Source organism: Saccopteryx bilineata, chromosome 12, assembly GCF_036850765.1.
Source record: "Saccopteryx bilineata isolate mSacBil1 chromosome 12, mSacBil1_pri_phased_curated, whole genome shotgun sequence".
Classification (NCBI taxonomy): Eukaryota; Metazoa; Chordata; class Mammalia; order Chiroptera; family Emballonuridae; genus Saccopteryx; species Saccopteryx bilineata.
In genome coordinates, this window is record NC_089501.1 from 39,401,804 (window position 1) to 39,422,411 (window position 20,608).

Here is a 20,608-nt window from a genome sequence, read left to right on the forward strand (position 1 = left end):
AAACTGGAGAACATAGGACTCAGTCTCCCAGATTGAGATTAAAATAGTAATTCTGCTTTTTACCAGACCTGTGATCTATGAGGGTTAATTTCTTTCTCTTAAAATTCCTATGATAATATTTATTTCCATTGATTCCCTTGAAAATTAAATGAAAAATCATACTGAGTTACACAAAGCCCCTGACATAGCACAAATGCTTTTACCAAATGTTAATTTCTTCCCTTTCGTTATCTCTGGCAAACACATCTAAGAAAACATATTTCAGTGTAGTTTAAAACTTATGTCACAGCTCATTTCCCAGTTATAACTTCTTTGTATCTATAACCTTAGAGAGAAACCATGTCTCCCAACTAAATTGATTACAGTTAGTTATATTTTCTCTCAGTCTTTTGTCATGGTTGGTAATCTGCCTTACCTCGATTCAAGGTCAGGCTTTTCTTTTTCAACTTCAAGAATAATCCTGACCAGTCATTACCCGCCTTTCTTGCCCTATACACAGTGCTCAGACTGTCTCTTTCTCTCCTCCCCGACTTAGTTCACACACCTGAACCCTTAGGTAGCCTAACTTTGAGTGATCTGTAGTCCTTCCTGTAATATACTGTCTACCTGGGTGCCTGAGCACATTTCTAAAGTTTGAATACCATCAGTGATGACCAAGTAAATAAGCAGTCTACTCATTTGGTCTGAATCACTCCAGATTTCTGCAACTTAATTTTACAAAATATAAAGCTATGTGCTAAGACCAAATTAAAGAGGAATTTAACACTGAACTGAGATTCTATTTACAGTTCTGGTATGAGGATTATTCATCTATTAGTACTGATGAAACCCTACACTTTTCACCTAGCAACCATTCTTTCATAATAAAAAATCAAACTCATGTTCCTTAGGAAATGAAACATTGTAAAAACTGAAGCCCAAGCACTTCTCCTTTAATTGTAGCACCAACAGTCCAAAGAGGTCAGAGTTACCCAAATCAAAACAATTATTAAAATGAATCAAGAAGTGTAAACAAAAAATCCCAATTAATAAATTTCATAATTGTTATCCCTTGTTGCTTGGAATCTTTGGCTTTATTATATTTCTGGGATGTTAGCCCCGGTTATGAAAGGAGCCTGTTTAGTTAGGCACAGGATAAAAACTGACCTATTGGCCTGGGGTGTGAACATTAAAGTGAGGTTGGCTCTAATGGGAGAAATTTAATATACCTAGCTCCACATTTTCACCCCTTTTTACACTTTCATGGACAGAGTTGGAGAAGGAAGTGCTTACATTTTATAAGGAGAGGAAAAATTGTTGAGTAGAAAAATTGCTGAGCTAGAGATCACACCTGAGCTCAGCCATTTTTGGGGGCAGATTATTTCATCTCCAGTGTTTATTTCCTCATTTATCAAATAGAGCTTTAGTATGTATCCTGTTGGCTTCCTTATCAAGAGATATATTCAAAAATACCTTTGCGAAGTTTAGAATGCTATATATCTTTAAGATATTAATATGACATGAAATTCAGAAAAGAATCATTGGTGAAAATTGGTTAGATAAGTTTATAGTGATAATTGTGAAGTTTCATTTTTTTGAACTTGTTTTTTTATTGGTTCATTTAGCAAAATTCTTTAAGAGTTCTAGACTCACAGGTATAACTCTTCTTAAATAAGTCTTGAAAAAGTCGGTTTAATGTAGGGCTAATATAATTTTATAAATAAAGAGGAATGGAATTCTAAAAAAAATACCTTGTGAAACAGAATATAAAGCCTCAATCATATTGATGTCAGGTGTAAAACAGTAGGAAATTCTATTTCTGTGCATTTCAGATGAAAATATGTATTTGGGATTCTTCTATCCTTGGTCCTTTACAATTCTTTGCCTATGTTTATTTTAATTTCTTATGTTTTTAAATTCACATAATTGATTTTGCTTAAATGTCATCTGTCCTTAATAGTTATTCCTGTAAATATAAAATACAGCAAAGTAAAGAATATTATTAGTGTTTTGCAGATTTCTGTCTTGAGAAATCTAGTTTATAACCTGGGTATACCAGGTAAAAATTATATTCGTTTTAACTTTATCCATTCATTCTATATATAGTACAGTTTCCGAATAACACTGAGTTTTAAACTATCTTGACTATAAATAATACAACTTGATTTTTTTAAAAGTGTTTTTATCAACAGGTTTAATTAGCTTGAAGTGGTGCTGGAAATTGAACCTAGGTTGTTCCTTTCCTTGCTCCGAATGAATTTTTAAAGTGACTCTTTGTAAGTAAGGCCTTGCAGATTTCACAATTGTAGGAATTCTGCTGCAAAGCCAGGGCAGGCCTTGTTGAACTGGCTGGAGAGTGTGTCCAGTTGTTTTGTATTAAGGCATAAGGCGGTGGGGTTCACAGCGTTTCCAATAACCTCCTTTTGTCTCCCCAGCTTCAGTGCAGCTGCCGTGGCAAAGATCCATTTCACACAATAAAGTGCCCTATTACATAAAGTAAGTTGATTTTAATTCTCCTTTACGACACCAAGAAAAGAAAGCTGTGTTGATCATTTAAGAGGCTTTTTCTCCTATAACTTTTAAAAGTAGAATTCAGTCCTATTAACTGAAGGAAATTTTGTATCTGTATATTTATGTAGGTAATATATACTTATTATTTGAACAAAATTAGTTTAAAAATCAGAGTGATAATTGTAGTGTATTAGGTTAGTGTTATAGGTATGTTTAGCTAATATTATTTTAGAGTAGATGATAAATATTTCAGTAAAATGACAGAATTCCTTAATACCCTTTGACACAATGATGTTGCTCAAACTGTATTGATTCTAAAGCGTTTTTTATTTCTCCCGGAAACTCTATTTCAGAAATTCCTGTTCTCTTCTCATTTTGATCCACCAAAAAGGAACTGTTTTTAACCCTGAAAATGTTCAATATTTTTATGTATTTCTTTGATTTATGGATATTATCTGCAATATTAGTTTAGGCTCACCACCCTTCATTTCTGTTGTCACTTGACAGTTGGTCCTTTTGACATACTAAGTTTCTCTTTATTGTTGAACATTTTATAAATTTTGTATAATTTACAAAGTCTGCTTAGGATTTTATCTTTGGGTTAGTCTAGTGTTGTCATGGGACAGAATGATAACATAGAAATTCTGCAGTCTCTTGAGATGTAAATTAGCAAAGCTATTGATTTACAACGTGATAAAGTGATGAAGAGTCCTAGTTGAGTCTATTTCATGAGTGAGGTGAACAGCATCATAATTGTGGGGAAAATACTGACTTATTTTATCAGGAGACACTTTTGTCTCAGATGAGCCGGGTGACCTCAAGCAAGATGGTAAAGATCTGTGGGCCAAGTTTTCTTTATATCCTTTCTAAAACAGCATGTGATATCTCCAGAATCCATGCCAACACTAACAATATATTTTTCCAAAGTCTTCTTTCTGGAAAACTTGTGTGTGAAGTCAATGTTTTTGAAAGACTATTTCCGTATTAAAGTTTTACTGTGGCTGAGATGTAGCCTTAGGGTATAAAAAGATAAGTAATTTTGTGGTTAACACATAACAGCTACAATAAGCAATATGTGTTATATTGTCTTAGGGAATTGAATGCTTTTGTCAGTGTCCAATCTATAGTATGCTGAGTTGTAATAAACTCATGGGTAAAGTGTCAAATTTGTGCAAGCATGAATGGAAAGAAATCAGAAACTGGGAAAATTGACATGTCTATTGAGAGAAGATGTGATAATCTGATCCATATTTACTTATTTTTATTTAAAATTTTTATTACACGGGGGAAAGGGGAAAGGGGAGAAAGTGAGGGGGTGGGGGAGGAGAGGGACACAAAGAAAACCAGATAGAAGGTGATGGAAGACAATTTGACTTTAGGTGGGGGGTATGCAACATAATCAAATGTAAAAATAATCTGGAGATGTTTTCTCTGAACCTATATACCCTGATTTATCAATGTCACCCCATTAAAATTAATAAAAAATTTAAAAAAATAAAAAAATAAAATTATTATTACAAATAGTAGTAGTAATAATAAAAATAAGAGTTTTAATTTTAATAGAGAATTTAATTTTGACTTAAACTGAATATTACAGGTTTATGCAGAAATCTGATATAGTGTTATAGGCTGAATAATGGATACAGAGATGCCCCACATCCTGGATGTGCCTGTATTAGGTTACATGATGGTGGAGGCGGGGGCATGAGCTAGGAAGGCAGGAAGCCTCTAGGTCTGGAAAAGACTAGGAAGTGAGATTCTCTTAGAACCTACAGAGAGGAGCACAACCCAGACAACCTTTATTTCAGCCCAAAGGCGAGGGTTATTTTGTGGTAATTTATTACAGCAGCAACAAAAAATGAATACTGGTATGGTACAAAATCCAGAAATCCATGCAGATTAATTAATTAAAAAAATTTTTGGTTGTTGTATTTTTCTGAAGTGAGAAACAGGGAAACAAAGAGATTCATGTATGTGCCTGACCAGGATCTACCCAGGAAACCCACCAGGGGGCGATGCTCTGCCCATCTCAGGTGTTGCTCCATTGCAACCGGAGCCATTCTAGCACCTGAGGCTGAGGCCATGGAGCCGTCCTCAGCGCCCGGGCCAACTTTGCTCCAATGGAGCCTTGGCTGTGGGAGGGGAAGAGAGAGAAAGAGAGGAAGGAGAGGGGGAAGGGTGGAGAAGTAGATGGGAATTTCTCCTGTGTGCCCTGGCTGGGAATCAAACCTGGGACTTCCACATGCTGGGCAGTGCTCTACCACTGAGCCATTTGGCCAGGGCCTAAATTAATTGAAATTAACTGACCAAATTAGCCTAGTATCCTATATCATCTGATTTTTAAAAAAATGTAACTTGGATCTAGTAAGACAGATTTTTGTTTTATACTAGATAGAGAGAATATTAAATCTTGCTTAATGATGTACAATAGTTATTTATTTTATTTGGCACTTTAAAAACCCATCCTTAATTTTAAAACTACTATTAAAAGGGAGTTCTATATATCCAGGTTGGTACATATGACTAAGAATTACATTGTCTAAGTCAAAATTTCACTAATTCAAAATGTTTATAGTTGTAGTAGGATCTAGCAGGATTGTATCTAACTCAGTCTATGAGTTCTTATGGGGTAGACCAGTAGAGTAGAAGCTAGTTTATTTGGTATATCAGCATTTCTGTATATATGATATAGCACTCTTACATATATAATACAATGATGGCCAAGATTTTTAATGATGATCTGCAACATTGTGGCTTCCTAATGTATCTTTGACAACTTTAGTTAAAGATGGGATTTTTCTAAAAATATATAGTGTTAGTATTAAATGTCTTTTAGGGCTTTCAAATATTTAGAAATCTGTCCATGTGTATAGAATGAAATCTCTTATTTTTAGAAAACGTGTTTAACCAGATTTTTGCATTACTTGATCTGTTGTGTAACTTATGAGTTTATTTCCTCATAAAGAAGGAACATCAATCTTGAGAGGTAGCATTATATGAGCCAGTATTTCCAGATGAAGAATTGTTATGAAAACAAAATTTAATTCCCAAATAAATTAATAAGCAAGTAAATGACGAATGAAAGTCCTTTAATATGTACTTCCCTTTGCATGGCTGCACAAGTGAATAGAAGAAAAATGTTAAAAACTAATTTAGCATAAATTTCATGCAACTGGAATTTCCTGGAGTATATTAGATGTATGAATTTGACCAAAAAGAAAATAATATTCAGGTAGAAATGCTAGATATTTCCAGGTATGCAGTTTTAAATACTCTAATATCAAAGTATAATAAAGTTGAAAGGAGAATGGGAAGGGAAAATTATTTTTATTTCACATTTTAATTTAATAGATTAGTTAAAATATACTTTGATGGCTCCCAAATGCACTTTTCTCTTTCTAGCTAATTCTTTATTAATATTTTGAGGAGTGCTGCAGTGGTTCCATGACTAATTTGTTTCTAGAAAATGACAGAATACAGGCATCTGTGTAATATAAATCCCTCTGTGTTAATATCTTAAGTTGAAACTCACAACTTTAGTTATATTTGCTCCTTCAAATGTAGACTTTCCAAAACTGACCTAGTCATTTTTCTTTTCTAGTATAGATCATTGTTCTATTCGTTTAAGAAACTTTGAAAAGTCTCTGGCTGCTTTCCCAATATACAGAAATCTTCCACAAATGCCAGATATTTCTTTCTGAATTTTAGTCATGTGTTTATATTTTGCACCAGTTTTTATTTCTTCAACTAAACGTCAACATTCAGCCTGATCAAGCGGTGTCACAGTCGATAGTGCATCGAACTGGGATGCAGAGGACCCAGGTTTGAGACCCCCGAGGTTGCCAGCTTGAGCACGGGCTCATCTGGTTTGAGCAAAGCTCACCAGCTTGGACCCAAGGTTGCTAGCTTGAGCAAGGGGTCACTCGATCTGCTGGAGCCCCCTGGTCAAGGCACATATGAGAAAGCAATCAATGAGCAGCTAAGGTCTCGCAACGAAAAACTGATGATTGATGCTTCTCATCTTTCTCCATTCTTGTTTGTCTGTCCCTATCTATCCCTCTCTCTGACTCTCTCTGTCTCTGTAAAAAATAAAAATAAAATAAAAGTCAACATCCAGGGAGCTCCAGGTCTAAAGAGAATGGTGAATAAAAACTTTGGGTTAAACTTTCCTAATATTAATCATGTCAACTCATTGCTTTTTCTTTTGTTCCAGAATAATAATAATAATAATAATAATAATAATAATAAAAGTCATAGTGAGTGATAATAATGAGCATTGTAATGAATTACTTTATGAATATTTATCTGCCAGCTACTGTTTAATTCCTGCATGGATTCTCTCTTCTGATCCTCATAGTGACCCCGTAAAGCTGGGCACTATCGTTACTCCCATTTTCAGGCAAGGCTTTGATCTCAGGCACACATAACCTGCTTGAGATCACACGGTTAGTAAGTGGAGGAGCTCATGTTCAAAGGCAAGGAGTGACTCTAGCTCTTGGATTCTTGAAGACTATGTGATGTTGCCTCCTGTTCTCTGCATTATTAAGGTAGAAAATAGAAATTTTTAGTCCTGTGGAAAATTGGGATAGCATGTAGGACTATATGTAGGAAGGAGTCATTAGGTGGGAAAAATATAAGTGAACACCCATTTTTCTTTACTATACATTAGCTATCATTTATTATGTACCTACTGTGCGTTGGCATTAAGCACTGAGCTGTCCAAGGACAAAGTGCAGGCTTTCTTCAGTGCCCTTTCTGTAGGCTTTCTATAGGCTCATTTCTGTTGGCTAATATATGTTTAAGGGATTATATATGGTGATCTGGTAATGGACAAAGGTGCTCTTCTACAGATGGGAAGGTGTCATTCTCCATGATCCTGCCTGTCTGATCTTGACAGTTCTGAGTGGGAGAGACAATCAGTGGCCCTCTATTTTCTTTCCTCATTCTTACGATCAGGAGATTCTGGTCATTCTGTCAACAAAGCTGACTCATAGGACCGCTAAGGCTTTTAGAGTAGGTGTTCGGTACACATGTGCAGCCTGTTGTAAGTCATACTGTTTCCTGGAATTTAGTAAGGTGCAATGAAGAACTAGGTGTTCCTTCACTCCCCTGCGGTGTTGTCCTACACCTCAGCGTGTGACTTCCAGGGAGCCTTAGCCTTGGTGCCGATGGTCGCTCTGCTCTCGTGACAGGCTTCATCCTCACGGTTAACAGTTCCATAGCTCTGGTTTTCCCTCTGGGATCTGAAACACAAAACCTTAGTTCTTTATAGAATCCTAAACGCAATCCCACCCACAGCTTTAACACGAACATTTTAGTAATCTCTGATTATATACACAACATATCTCACATTCTTCAAAGCTGACTTTTCTCAGTATTACAGATGCCTTCGTGAGAATGAACTAATTTGTATCTACAAATCACCGCTACCAGGCAGTCTCTGACTTACTCTGACTTCCCCGTATGAGCAGGACTAAATCAAGAGTTTCCTCGATTCATTACATCTCCTCTATATTTTCCTTTGCTATCATTGTGTCCACTCTGGCTAGCCCTGCAGCACTCTGCTGGACGCCCTTCTTGCCTGCCAAGGGCCCCCTCTACTGCCCTCATTCATCAATGGCTGAAAAAGAATTGTTTGTAGTTGTAAAGGAAATCTGGAGAACAAGTAGCTGTTTTTGTACAATCGTGCTGTTCATTTGCATAAATTGCATATACTTGTCTGGGTATATATGTACATTCTAAAGGACAGAATCAATGCTTACTTCTTTAGAGGACATGTGGACCTCACTTGGATGATGTAGGGAAAACAGTTCTCCCCTAAACAAGAACAGAGAAAAGAGGCGGCAATAGGATATTTGAATAACAGGAAAGGCAAAGCTAACAAAGACGTAGATATAAGAATAACAAGAAAGGAAATGAACGTACAGCATTTTATCTTTAAAGGGTACAGACAACTCATTCCACACTACAAACCCACAGCAAAGGTATCCTTAACAACAAAAGACAAATCTAGTTCTCTCCAAAAGATTTCCATCAGGAGTCTTCTGTGTCTTCCTCTTCATCAAGATGAGGAATGACATCCTTTTGGTTCCTGACTTTAAACTCTTAATTCTTGGGACACATTTTGAGTCCCTTTCCCGACGTAGAGCTTTAACGATAAAGAAATAAATGAAATAGAAGCATAGGAGAATTCATTGGAGAGTTTCTTTTTCCAAGAAATGGTCTGTGCCTCTTTATTGAAAATAAATATTTAAAACTCACTGGGCCAACTCTGCTGATGAGGACGTAAGAACGAAATTGCTTTAAGAGAGAATGTCGGCACCTTGGGATCACTAAACCTCCCGGGCTTGGAGGCAGCTTCGGACAATGAGCACACTGCGCACACCAGCACGCTGAGCAGCTGCTGACAGCCCGCCCGAAAGCAGCCAGGAACTGGCACACTGTGAGTGAGCAACTGCTGGTGTGTTTACCAGTGCCCTGGTTTGTGGAGATAATTTAGGTGGAGTTGACGTTGCTTCAGAAAGATATTTACCATTTCAGGATTTAGGAAGATGTTACCTTTCCTGACATTTTATCTGTACATTGCTGGGGCTGGAGTTATTATTCCTGTGAAGTGGAATTTTGGCTTGTCCTCTTCTGCATTGTTCAGCTCCGTCGCATTGTAATAACACCGTCAGCCTTACTGTGTGGTTTGATTGTCAGGGTCAGGATGCAATTAATAAAAGTCTACCCTAAGGGACAGGAAGGATCACTGTGGGGCCATTAAGGGAGGAAAAGTGATCTCTGTACTTTATTTTGTAAAGATTATATTTTTAAAATAATCATTAAAATTAACAAAAGTAACAATGAGCAAATGTGAGACAAATAGACTATCTCTTTTGTATTGATTACAAAGTGAAATGATACAGTAAAAGATTTAATACAACCATAGACATACAATAAATTTCTCCTGTAAAAATATATGTGAAGGAAATAAAGTAGTAAAACTTTTAAAATACTAAATGATATGAATTAGCTTTTAAAAACAAACTAAAAGGATACAATGATAAATTGAACTCTGGTGGGAACATAATCGAGGGGTCCAGGCCCCAGGCAAGGCCATATAAGGCACACAGGGCCAATATAGCAACAGACCCCGTGGCCGGTCATTGAGGGTCTGATTCTCCTGGGTCTAGGGGCTTAGGCAGACAAGGGGTAGAGTTGGGGGGGGCATTGAATTCTGGGCTCAGGTAGAGATTTTACCAGAGTGTGTGCATGTTGATTTATCCAGACCGTCCTTCGGTGCCCTCAAAACAAGTATCACCTGTCCACTCACACCCAGGCACATCCATTCTGGTTATTGATTCTACTACTTTATTTAAAAATAAACACAAGCAAGCCTTGTCTTTTTTTTTTATTTTTAAAAAGTGATTTTATATATAGAGAGGAAGGGAGTGAGAGAGAAGGGGAGAGAGAGAAGGGGGGGAAAGATCAGTTTGTTGTTCCACTTACTTACGCATTCATTGGTTGACTTGTGTGTGTTCCTGACCAGAGATCAAACCGGAAGTCTTGGCTTGTCAAGACAACGCTCTGAGCTAACCCGCCACGACCAGACCAACCTTACCTTATGGCCTTGTAACAAGTGCTTGATTGGCAATGCCTGGAATACTGATGTTTGTGTTTGGGGGAGTGCTGTAGCCTCGGTCTGTACAGCCCCTTTCATGCTGTGTCTCTACTGCTGAGGGAAATTATTTAAGTGCAGTCTCTAGTTGAATCCAACAGAGTTAGGGCTGTCGGTTTACAATCTAGTTTTTCTGCCTAGTGTCTTCATGATAAATTAATGGCATTTTTTGTTTTGTTTTGTTTTTTGGGTTTTTTTTTTTGTTTTTTTTGTATTTTCTCTGAAGCTGGAAACGGGGAGAGACAGTCAGACAGACTCCCGCATGTGCCCGACCGGGATCAACCCGGCATGCCCACCAGGGGGCGATGCTCTGCCCCTCCGGGGGGTCGCTCTGTTGCACCAGAGCCACTCTAGCGCCTGGGGCAGAGGCCAAGGAGCCATCCCCAGCGCCCGGGCCATCTTTGCTCCAATGGAGCCTCGGCTGCGGGAGGGGAAGAGAGAGACAGAGAGGAAGGAGAGGGGGAGGGGTGGAGAAGCAGATGGGCGCCTCTCCTGTGTGCCCTGGCCGGGAATCGAACCCGGGACTTCTGCACGCCAGGCCGACGCTCTACCGCTGAGCCGACCGGCCAGGGCTATAACGGCATTTTTTAAAGGAAGACTGTGTACTTGTACAATGTCTATTGTCGGGCAGGAGTGTATATCTTCTTTGGATTTTGAACAGAAACGTTTTGTTGTTGTTGTTCTTGAAATGTTGGAATTAAAATTTCAAGTTTTCCCTTAGATATATACTTATGTTTTCAAACGTAGAACCTTGGATTTCCTGCCTTTAAAAACATAGAGTATGGTAGAAAGTGTTTGTGAAAGTTAGTGAAGTTGCATATAAACAGGAATATAAAAACTTACCCCCACCCACAACTTCCTATCTACTGCCCCATTCCCTCCTCAAGCACCCCAACAGACAGACACACACACACACACACACAGAGGAAAAATCAACATTACTAATGGAAGAACACCATATTCTTCATATATTCTGGTCTCCCGTGAGGCAAAGAGTAAGAAGATTATGAGCTCCAAAGTGAGAATGTCACCTCTTAAATCTTTAAGGAGCTGTAACTCTGATAAATTGCATCACATCAGACTGACAAAATTTGTTTTCACTCTTTAAACTTTCATCATCTGATTGCAGATTTGATTATTTGGGAGCTCCTGGGATTGCTATGTGTAACTGCTACAGCATATGTGAGGAGGGGGTTAGCAAATGCCCGTGTCAGCTTCGTTTTCCTCAGGTTGTGTTCTTCAGCACCTCTCGGCTTCTACCACACTGCGGAGTTCACTTCACCAGTTTATTGTCCCTTCCGTATTCCTCCCCACCCTAAGGAGAGAGGGGTCCAGTTAGATGAAGACGGGGAAGCAGCCATTCCATTTAGCAACCTAGAGTTCACTGATCATTTTGATAGGATGCGTTTGAGTGGAGGGGTGAAGTTAGCTACCAAGTACAAGTGGGCTGAGTAGTGTGTGGAACATGAGGGTGTGCATTCCTGAGTTGAGAAGTTTGTCTGTAAGAAGAAATGGGTGATTGCTAGCCGGAAATAGAGATTCCAGGTTAGCAGTGAATGTGTGTAGTTGTGAGCACATGAGCGTGTGCACACACATATGTGTCTCAAGATGGCAGAACCTTAAATATTTACATATTTGAGAATAGTGTTATTGAAAGAGGGGTTGAAATGCAGTACCAGTTTTTTGTTGTTGTTTTTTGTTTTTTTTTTTACAGAGACAGAGAGAGTCAGAGAGAAGGATAGATAGGGACAGACAGACAGGAACGGAGAGAGATGAGAAGCATCAATCATCAGTTTTTGTTGAGACACCTGAGTTGTTCATTGATTGCTTTCACATATCTGCCTTGACCTTGGGCCTTCAGCAGACCGAGTAAACCCCTCGCTCGAGCCAGCGACTTTGGGTCCAAGCTGGTGAGCTTTGCTCAAACCAGATGGGCCCGCACTCAAGCTGGCAACCTCGGGGTCTCGAACCTGGGTCTTCCGCATCCCAGTCTGACGCTCTATCCACTGCGCCACCGCCTGGTCAGGCACAGTACCAGTGTTTTTCAGAAATCTTTGGAAAGAATTGACCTTTCATAGGAAGGACAACATTTCCTCAGAGTGGGAGACAAGAACACGATCTGGCAGATGGAGAGAAATGTTACTGATTTGGTGGTGGGAAGATGAAGGAATTTTAATCTGGTGGTTTTTAGTTTTTCAATAAAGCATGAGACCAAGTGAAATGATGCGAAGGCAGGGAGAGCAACATCGGGGTGGGAAAGAGAAGGCAGTAGGAGATTGTTGTCTTGGGCTCTGGGAAAGAAGGTTATTAGGCAATGTAGTGCAGTTGGCAGTCGTTGGACATTTGAGGTTTGAAGTCATATATTTAGAGTAAAATCAGTCTGTCTGTTGAGTGATTTTTTCCAGCTGTATTCGTGCCCAGCTGATCATGTCCGGAGAAGGCAAGTAATTGAGCTGATCCATGCTTGGCTTTTGCCAAGAGTGAGAAAGAAGCTAGGAAGATGAGGTCCTCTGCAACGATTATAATGATGGACTCAGATTTAGACCGATTTATCAGAAATATTTTAAAACCTCAATCATGCAAGTATACTTCCATATTAAGAGCTTAGGCTATGATCAGTCCACTGAGGTTCAAATCTCATTTCTACTCCTTACTAATTTTAGGACCTTGAGCAAGGTATCTAAGTATCCTCTGTCCTATCTTCCCTCGTCTGAAAAATGGGATCACATTGGCACCTAACTCAGAATTGTTACTCAGTTTAGTTTACACATAGAAGGAGTTTACAGTAGTGACTTTCAACCTTTTTCATCTCATGACACACATAAACTGATTACTAAAATTCCGCGGCATGCCAAAAATACATTTTTTGCAGGTCTGACCCCCAAAATAGGTATAATTTTGATTCATTCACACTGGTAGATATTGTTGTGTTGGCTCTTGTCATTTTTTTTTAATTGACAGTCTAAGTGAAAAGAGGTCCATGCCCCTGACTAAACAGTCAGGTTTTGCATGTTTTAAAAATTCTTTTGGCTCACAGGTTGAAATCGCTGGTTTAGAAGATTACGTGGTACACATTGAGCACTGAAATAATAGACTGTTTCTGTAATTAATATTATACGTCCTGACCTAGTGTCTGTTATCTTTTGCTATGCACAGCAAAGAACTATTTCTCTTCCCAAACTGTCTTACCCCAAAGTGTAGTATACATAGTTCTTTTTCCCCACATTTGAATTTTTAATTAACTCACCTTTAATACTTTTCTTTTAAATGTTTTTATAATTGTAATTGGAATAGAATAGCAAAACTCAGTCCCATTTTAAGTATAAATTTGGATGGATAGGTAATAAGTATGTTTGGCTAAGTGTAAGTTGGGTCAAACAAAATGTCTTTTCAGCATCTTTTAAGGTTTCATGGAAATAACAAGGACCAGGATGATGAGGGCATGTGGTTTTAAGACAAACTTCCCCATAGCAGTCTTTTGCCTAGAAATCAGGATGTTATGAATCTATCAAAATTGCATGTATTGCCTGAGCCGTGGTAGCACAGCAGATAAACCACTGGCCTGAATGCCAAGGTTGCCAGTTCATGAAACCTGAGGTAGCCAACTCGTGCCCTAGGTTACCAGCTCTAGCTTGGGTCACTGGCTCGAGCCCAGAGTTACCAGCTCAATCCCAGGGTTGCCACCTTGACCCAAGGTCACCCACTTGATCTTGAGATTGCTGGTTCAATCCCTGGTCAAGGACTGTATGAGAAGAGATCAATGCACAACTATGTGGAGCAACAAGTTGATGCTTCTCTCTCTCCCCCACTTACTCTCTCTTTCCCTTCTGTCTCCCTTCCTGTTCTATTCATTTGTTTATAATCTTGTATTTTACTTTGTGTGACTTATCAGAATACATATGAATCATAATAGGGAGAAGAATATACTACTTATTAGTCATACTGGTTTTTATTAAAGTCCATTTAATACAGGGACCCAAATTTTTTTGTGGGTGTGACAGAGAGAGAGAGAGATAGAGAGAGGGACAGATAGGGACCGACAGACAGGCAGGAAGGGAGAGAGATGAGAAGCATAGATTTTTCATTGCGGCTCCTTCATTGTTCATTGACTGCTTTCTCATTTGTGCCTTGACCAGGGGGCTATAGCAGAGTAAGGTGACCCTTTGCTCAAGCCAGCGACCTTAGACTTCAAGCTGGCAACCTTGGGCTTCAAGCCAGTGACCTTTGGGCTCAAGCCAGCAACAATGGGGTCATGTCTATAATCTCATGCTCAAGCCAGTGACCCCGCCCTCAAGCTAGTGACCCCACGCTCAAGCTGGTGAGCCTGTGCTTTGGAGTTTCAACACTGGGTCCTCTGTGTCTTAGTCTAAGGCTCTTTCCACTGCACCACCGCCGAGTCAAGCTACAGGGACCCCATGTTATTCCTACTGGAACACCAGTAAAGAGACACTTTTAATAATTATAGAGGACAATAGATATGAACCAGAATTGTCCCAGATGTTTATACATAGGGGATAGAGATCTCATGCACAGCACTGTGAGGATCGTCACTATACTGTATTATGTAATCAAAGTTTCTAGACTAGATTTGGAACGTTCTTACCACAAAAAAGAAATGATAATTATATGATGGGATGGAGGGGTTTGCTAATGCTGCAGTGGTAATCATATTGCAATGCATAAATGTATCAAATGAACAGGGTACCTGAAACTGAATACAAATAGATAAAATCTTAACTCATACAAATATAAAAAGAACATGTATCAAAGATTTCACTTACCGCGCTAGTTAATAAGGGAGCGGGTTAGAAGTTGTAATAGATTCCAAGGAGAATACTTAATACTACCTCTTTATATATAGTCAAAGGTTGCTAAAATGAATTGACAGATGCAAGCTGACAAACTAGTCAGTACAATAACACAGGACAATAATCAGTTTTATTCTAGTGGGCACAATTTGCATTTCTGTGGACAAAATATCATTTGCATTACTATCAGTTTTCTTCAGTATTTGGAGTTTAAAATAGCTCAAAGACAATTTAAACTTCACAAGACACCCACTAATTTTTTGTGCATATCAAAAGCCTTCACAATTTCCCCTACACAAGCAAAGCTGGCACAGCGGGGCTGCCTAGTTCTATGTGGCAGGCTCTCACTATTGTTGCTTCATAGGATTTTGGATTTAGTGGCTAATTGCTGCTTTCTTAGGTTTTGAATTTTTTGTTTTATTCTTGTGCAGATTTCTGGGTCTGTTCTCTCTTAAAGAGAAGACTTTTTATCACAAAATTACAATTTCATTTTTCAGTTTATCAAGCTGTATAATATTAAGTCCCGCTCCTCTTTTCTATTTGAGATGGGCCAGATCCCACCCTATTGTATTTTGGGGGGAAATGCTACTTTTCTTCTGTTTTGATTGCTTACTCTGGGAGGACTGGCAGCATTTTAGCTGGGCGAGTTGAGCAATCTGCAGCTGTTCAAATACTTTGAGGCTTTGGGTGGATTGTAGATTTTGCTTTAAAATCCTCCCCTAGTTTAAGAAAAGAAAAAAAAAAAAAAGAAAGGAAAGGGAAAAGAAACTCCAACAGCCAATTGCATCTACTCCATTTTTTTAAAAAGCTGTTGTTTGGTAAGCTGCAGTTATACGTTTGTAACCAGAGGCTGTGTTTATTTTCAGTGTTGGCAGTTCTGCCTAATGAATCAACTGGTATTGAATTTTCCCTCCTTCCATCTGTTTGCCAAATGTGTGTGTTCCCTCAGCTCCTACTAGTGGTTTCACTAAAGAGCTATTAACAAGTGGTGTTCTCACTGAATTCGCAGGCCACTGCCTGACTGCGTAGAGGCCTTTTCCTCTCCTGGTTCCACGGAGGTTGTTGGCCAGAGTTGGTTGCGACTCTAGAGAAAGTATAATTATTTATGCTTATTGTTTAAGTATAAAGCTGGGCTCTGCATTGCTTATAGCTTCGTTTGGTTGTTGAGCCTTGGTTTGGTCTTCAGTGGATTTGCTTGTGTCTGGACAGTAGTGTTGCCATGGGGATTGAAACTCATCAAAAGAAGAGACAAGAGGTCAAGAGAATACCAGTAGACTAAGACTGGGAGCCCATGATGAAATTTTTTGGACTATACTATATTTCCATCAAATCCTTCTTTAATTCTTATTGATGGTAGGGGAAAAAGTTGTTTTATCAGCCAAATTGGGAGATTTTTTTGTTTTGTTTTGCTTTATTTTTTTCATTTTCAGTGCTGTGCTAGGAGCTTCTAGGTGAGTGCTTGTCAGACTTCACCGTGCACGTGGACCGCCTGGGGTGGTGTCAAGAGGAGGGTCCTGACTCAGTAGGGGTAGGAGTCCGAGGTTCTGCAGTCCTGTCGAGCTCCGGGCTCCAGGCCACACGCTCGACAGTAAGCATTGTAGGTGAAATCAAACTTCCGAACGGTCTTCATGTCCTTTCAAGCAGCTCGAATGGTCAATGGGTAGAACGGCTCTGCTGGTTGGTGGGCAGTAGCAGAGCTCCAAGCGGAAGCAGGTGCCCCTGCGTCAGTCCCAGGAACCAGGTCAGGGAGCCAGATGGCTTTCCGGCCCTTCCCAACAGAGGGCTTCACATTGTGGGCGTGCTATTCTGTCTGAGATTTTTGGAATTTCCCAGATAGCGAATTTTACAGCTAATAGTTTTCAAAACAAATCATGAGTTATTGGGGGAGTTCTGTTACCTGTGTGTATGTGACAGTGGTTATATCCTTTTCCTAGTGACATGCCCCACTTCTTGATATAATGCATGGATTTAAAAAAAAAAAAGAGCAGTTTGACAGCTGGGAAGAGTGGAGGGATCAAGTGAAAAAAAGGCAAAAACTTATGGATACAGAAAGTAGTGTGGTGATTGCTGGGGGTTGGGGAGTGGATGGCGGGGAGGTGGAGGAGGGTGGAGAGGGGACAAATGGTGATGGATGGAGGCTTTACTCAGGGTGCTGAGGACTCAATACAGTGTGCACACACTGTGTTGTACAATTGTGCATCACAAACCTATACAATTTTGTTAACCAAAAATTATAACTCCAGTAAATTCCATTGAAAGGAAAAATTTTTTTCTCTTAAATTCAAGTGTATGAATATTTTAATATCATGCCCTCTTAGCTTACTAAACAGTTCTATAAGAACTGAGTATCATCCAAAAAGTCTTTTGAGTACTATTAAATGTTATTACTCTGTTGTGACCCAGATCAGGGACAATACACTATTTTTTAAATATCAGGCCATTGCCCCATTGAAGTTAAGAGATGATCGTCTCACACACAAAGTGAAGGAACAATCTATTAAGCAGTACATTGATTTGTTTTGTCATCTTATTCCCCCAAGATTTTAATTCTTTGAGTTAAGTTTTAGAATTTTTAGAAAGAGAGAAATCTTGCTTTTAAAATGAAGACTAAAGATCATGGGAAGAAATAGTGTTGAATGTCTATATTTAAAAACAAACAAACAAACACTGCTTAACTGAGGGAGGCTGAAGAGGGTCATGAAGTCCAAATTGCAAAAGAAAGACATGCTTCAAGACAGCAGGGAATCCGGAGACCTATGAAGATGGTGTCAGGACAGAGCGACTTTTACTCTACCTTCGTAGGTTTGTTGTCTGAGAGCCTGCGAATGAAACTGGGGAACGACAGAGTAGCTGGAGAAAGAAAGTGTTAACTTATGTGTGCAGTGCACATACATGCAGGAGGGCTCGGTGATGAGTAAGTCAAAGAGGGGGTTAGAATTTGGGGCTTACATACCTAACTTAGTAAGGAAAAGGGCTGGGGAGAAAAGGCTCCCATGAGAAAAACCAATAGATGTCTTTCCAAAAGACCCCCCCCCCCCCTTTTTAGGAGAACAAACATGAGATAAGGAAGCCTGTGATAATGTTTGTTTATGCAGGTGCAGGCAGTTTTTCTATCTTCTTCACGGCCAAAGAGGGGATTTATGTCTGTCTTATTCCCCAGGAGTTGCTGTTTTTACTCAGAGAGAGGAAGCTCTGAGAAGGCCTCTTTCCACATCTGTGTTGAATCTCAGATGTCGTTAGCTTAAAATAATTCTGATGCCAACTCACAGTTCTGAGTGGGTCCCCACAGAAGAAAAGAGAAAGTGTAGGCAGAGGAAGGAGAGACTCTGGTTGAAGAGGAGGCTCAGTCAACTGTGAGGCCATGTCCTTCAGAGTTAAACTCTTCGTTTCTCTGTTCTTCAGACATTTGATTAGGACTTCTAGAGTTCAACTTCTGCTCTTGGAGGGTTTGTTCTGAGTGAGGATCTGCAGCCGCCTAACACAAGTACAATTATTCTAGAGCCTATAATGGTCGGGCTTCCTCAAGCCTCAGGTGCCCGCCCCCAGGGCCCGTGACAGTCACCCTTTCTATCTAGCTTTTAATTTTTAGTGGTCATTCTTTCTGAAATAGATAAAGCAATATTTTTCATCTACATGTTCTCAATATAATTGCTCAAATAAAAATGTATTATTGTTGTTTCAGATATTCAGTATTAATTGGGCACTAGGTCACTGAGTGATCCACCAGGGTGATAATTTTGCATGTGTTTTTAAAAATTTGAATTAATTTGTGTAGTTGTAGGTGACAAGAATTATTTATATATGTTCTATTTAATGTATCACCCTTTTATTTCCAGCCATCAAACACAGACAACCTGTTGGGATCATCCTAAAATGACCGAACTCTTTCAGTCCCTTGGTGAGTATACTTTCATTTAATAGTGATGAATGCACTTAACACTGAAAAGAGTATACGCTTAAGTGAAAACTAATCACCAGCTTTTTTTCATGGCATTTTATGTTAAAGGATCGTGACAGTGACATATAAAGGTAGAGAAAATTAAGGGCAATGAAGTTAACAGATTCTACCTTTCTTCTTATGAGAATATAAGGTTTGAAATAATAGCATGATCCAAAAAACATGAGTTTTATAAAAGGAGGAATACAAAAGGAGGTTTTACCTCCCTCACATTGATCACCTTGATCTTCAATTTTGTGTGAAAACAAAAAACAAATACAAACAGTTACAATACTGCGACCTCTAATCCACTGCTTTTAAATTTGCTTGTAGCTCATTTTTTATTTAACACATCTTTAAATTAAATTAGCTAGCCTAATTTCATTTCTTCTAACTAGAGACAAAGAGTTGAATTCATTTTAATATAAAGATGCCAGAAAACTCAGGAAATGAGAATTCTGGTCTCGCAAATTTCCAGTAGACTATAATCTTGATGATATATAGCTCTTTCCCTTAGTTGGTCCAGTCATTTTGGAAGAGTTTTCTCTTTGGGGAGCAAAGGTGCTGCTATAGAAGAAGGGACAGCACCCTAAGACTCTAACACCCACTCTCATTTCAACAAGTGAGGAGCATCCCTCTCTAGCTCTTTAAATCAGGCTCCTATGAGAACTTTAATTGCGGTGAGTGAGGGCAGCTTCAGAAGTTCAACAAGTGAGAAAATAGCCTCTGGTTTGTTCAGTTAGCAGAAGAAGAGGGCAGTTTTGATGATTTCGGAGTTTTCTTCTGACTCCTCCAGTCTCTAATATTGATCCTCTGTCTTTAGAGGACAGAGAAAGAAATGGTAATATCTATTATTTCCAAAGGTTTGAATGTGGACTATGGGATATGTGAGATATTGAATATAGGATATCGAATATTGACTATAGGATATATGAAAGGGCAGAAGAAGCAATAAATCAGAATGGAGGAATACAGAAATAAGAGGAGCTTTCTGAGTAGCGAGATAGCTAGGTTGACAGAAATCTGATTGTCGCCGGGGAAAATGTCCCTGGACGAGATACCTCTCAGCTGCACAGAGGAAGGGCTCTCTGTCTACCTGCACGCATTTCTTAAACCATTGAAAGTTCACAGGGCAGGTGCGCTTCCTTTCCCCATTCGCTGTGGGTTTTAGGAGAAGACTTTTTAATGCAAATAGACATTAGAAATAAACAAATACCCACTTGCCATTCAATATAAGTCAAATAGTAAGCATGCCTTTGAATGTGTTCCCTTTTCCATTTCAGCTGACCTGAATAATGTACGTTTCTCTGCCTACCGCACGGCCATCAAGATCCGAAGACTACAGAAGGCCCTATGCTGTGAGTTATTCTACCAAAGTTCATCACTCTGTTCTTTGGATTGCCCTTTTTGGTTTTTTGGGTTGGCTGTTGTTTTTTTGTTTTGTTTTTTTAAGACAAAGGTAAATGAAGAGGGTGATGTGTTTGTACAGTTAATCTGATTTTCAGCGTACCTCACTCACGGAGTTGGCTGTGTTTCTATAAATGCTCTATTATTTGCCCCATCAGCGTGCATGCAGCTGTAAAACAAATGAGCATGTGCCATTCTCAGCTGGAGAACAAACTTAACCGAAATACAACAGTAACATAAAAATCTTTTTTGAAAAGTGTGCCCAATGTAAAAAAGATTAAAGCAAGGAATCAAAGTATAAACAGA

General features: G+C 39.0%; 1 protein-coding gene across 7 annotated transcripts in view; it reads left to right on the forward strand.

The window, feature by feature from the left end:
- UTRN (utrophin) overlaps positions 1 to 20,608 on the forward strand; it is a 510,071-nt gene that overhangs the window by 408,037 nt on the left and 81,426 nt on the right. For all 7 annotated transcript variants that reach the window (XM_066248060.1, XM_066248061.1, XM_066248058.1 and 4 more), the window contains 3 exons: positions 2,415 to 2,475; positions 18,795 to 18,856; positions 20,179 to 20,253. In XM_066248060.1, coding sequence (XP_066104157.1) covers positions 2,415 to 2,475; positions 18,795 to 18,856; positions 20,179 to 20,253 — 198 coding nt within the window. The remainder of the gene's footprint in view (positions 1 to 2,414; positions 2,476 to 18,794; positions 18,857 to 20,178; positions 20,254 to 20,608) is intronic.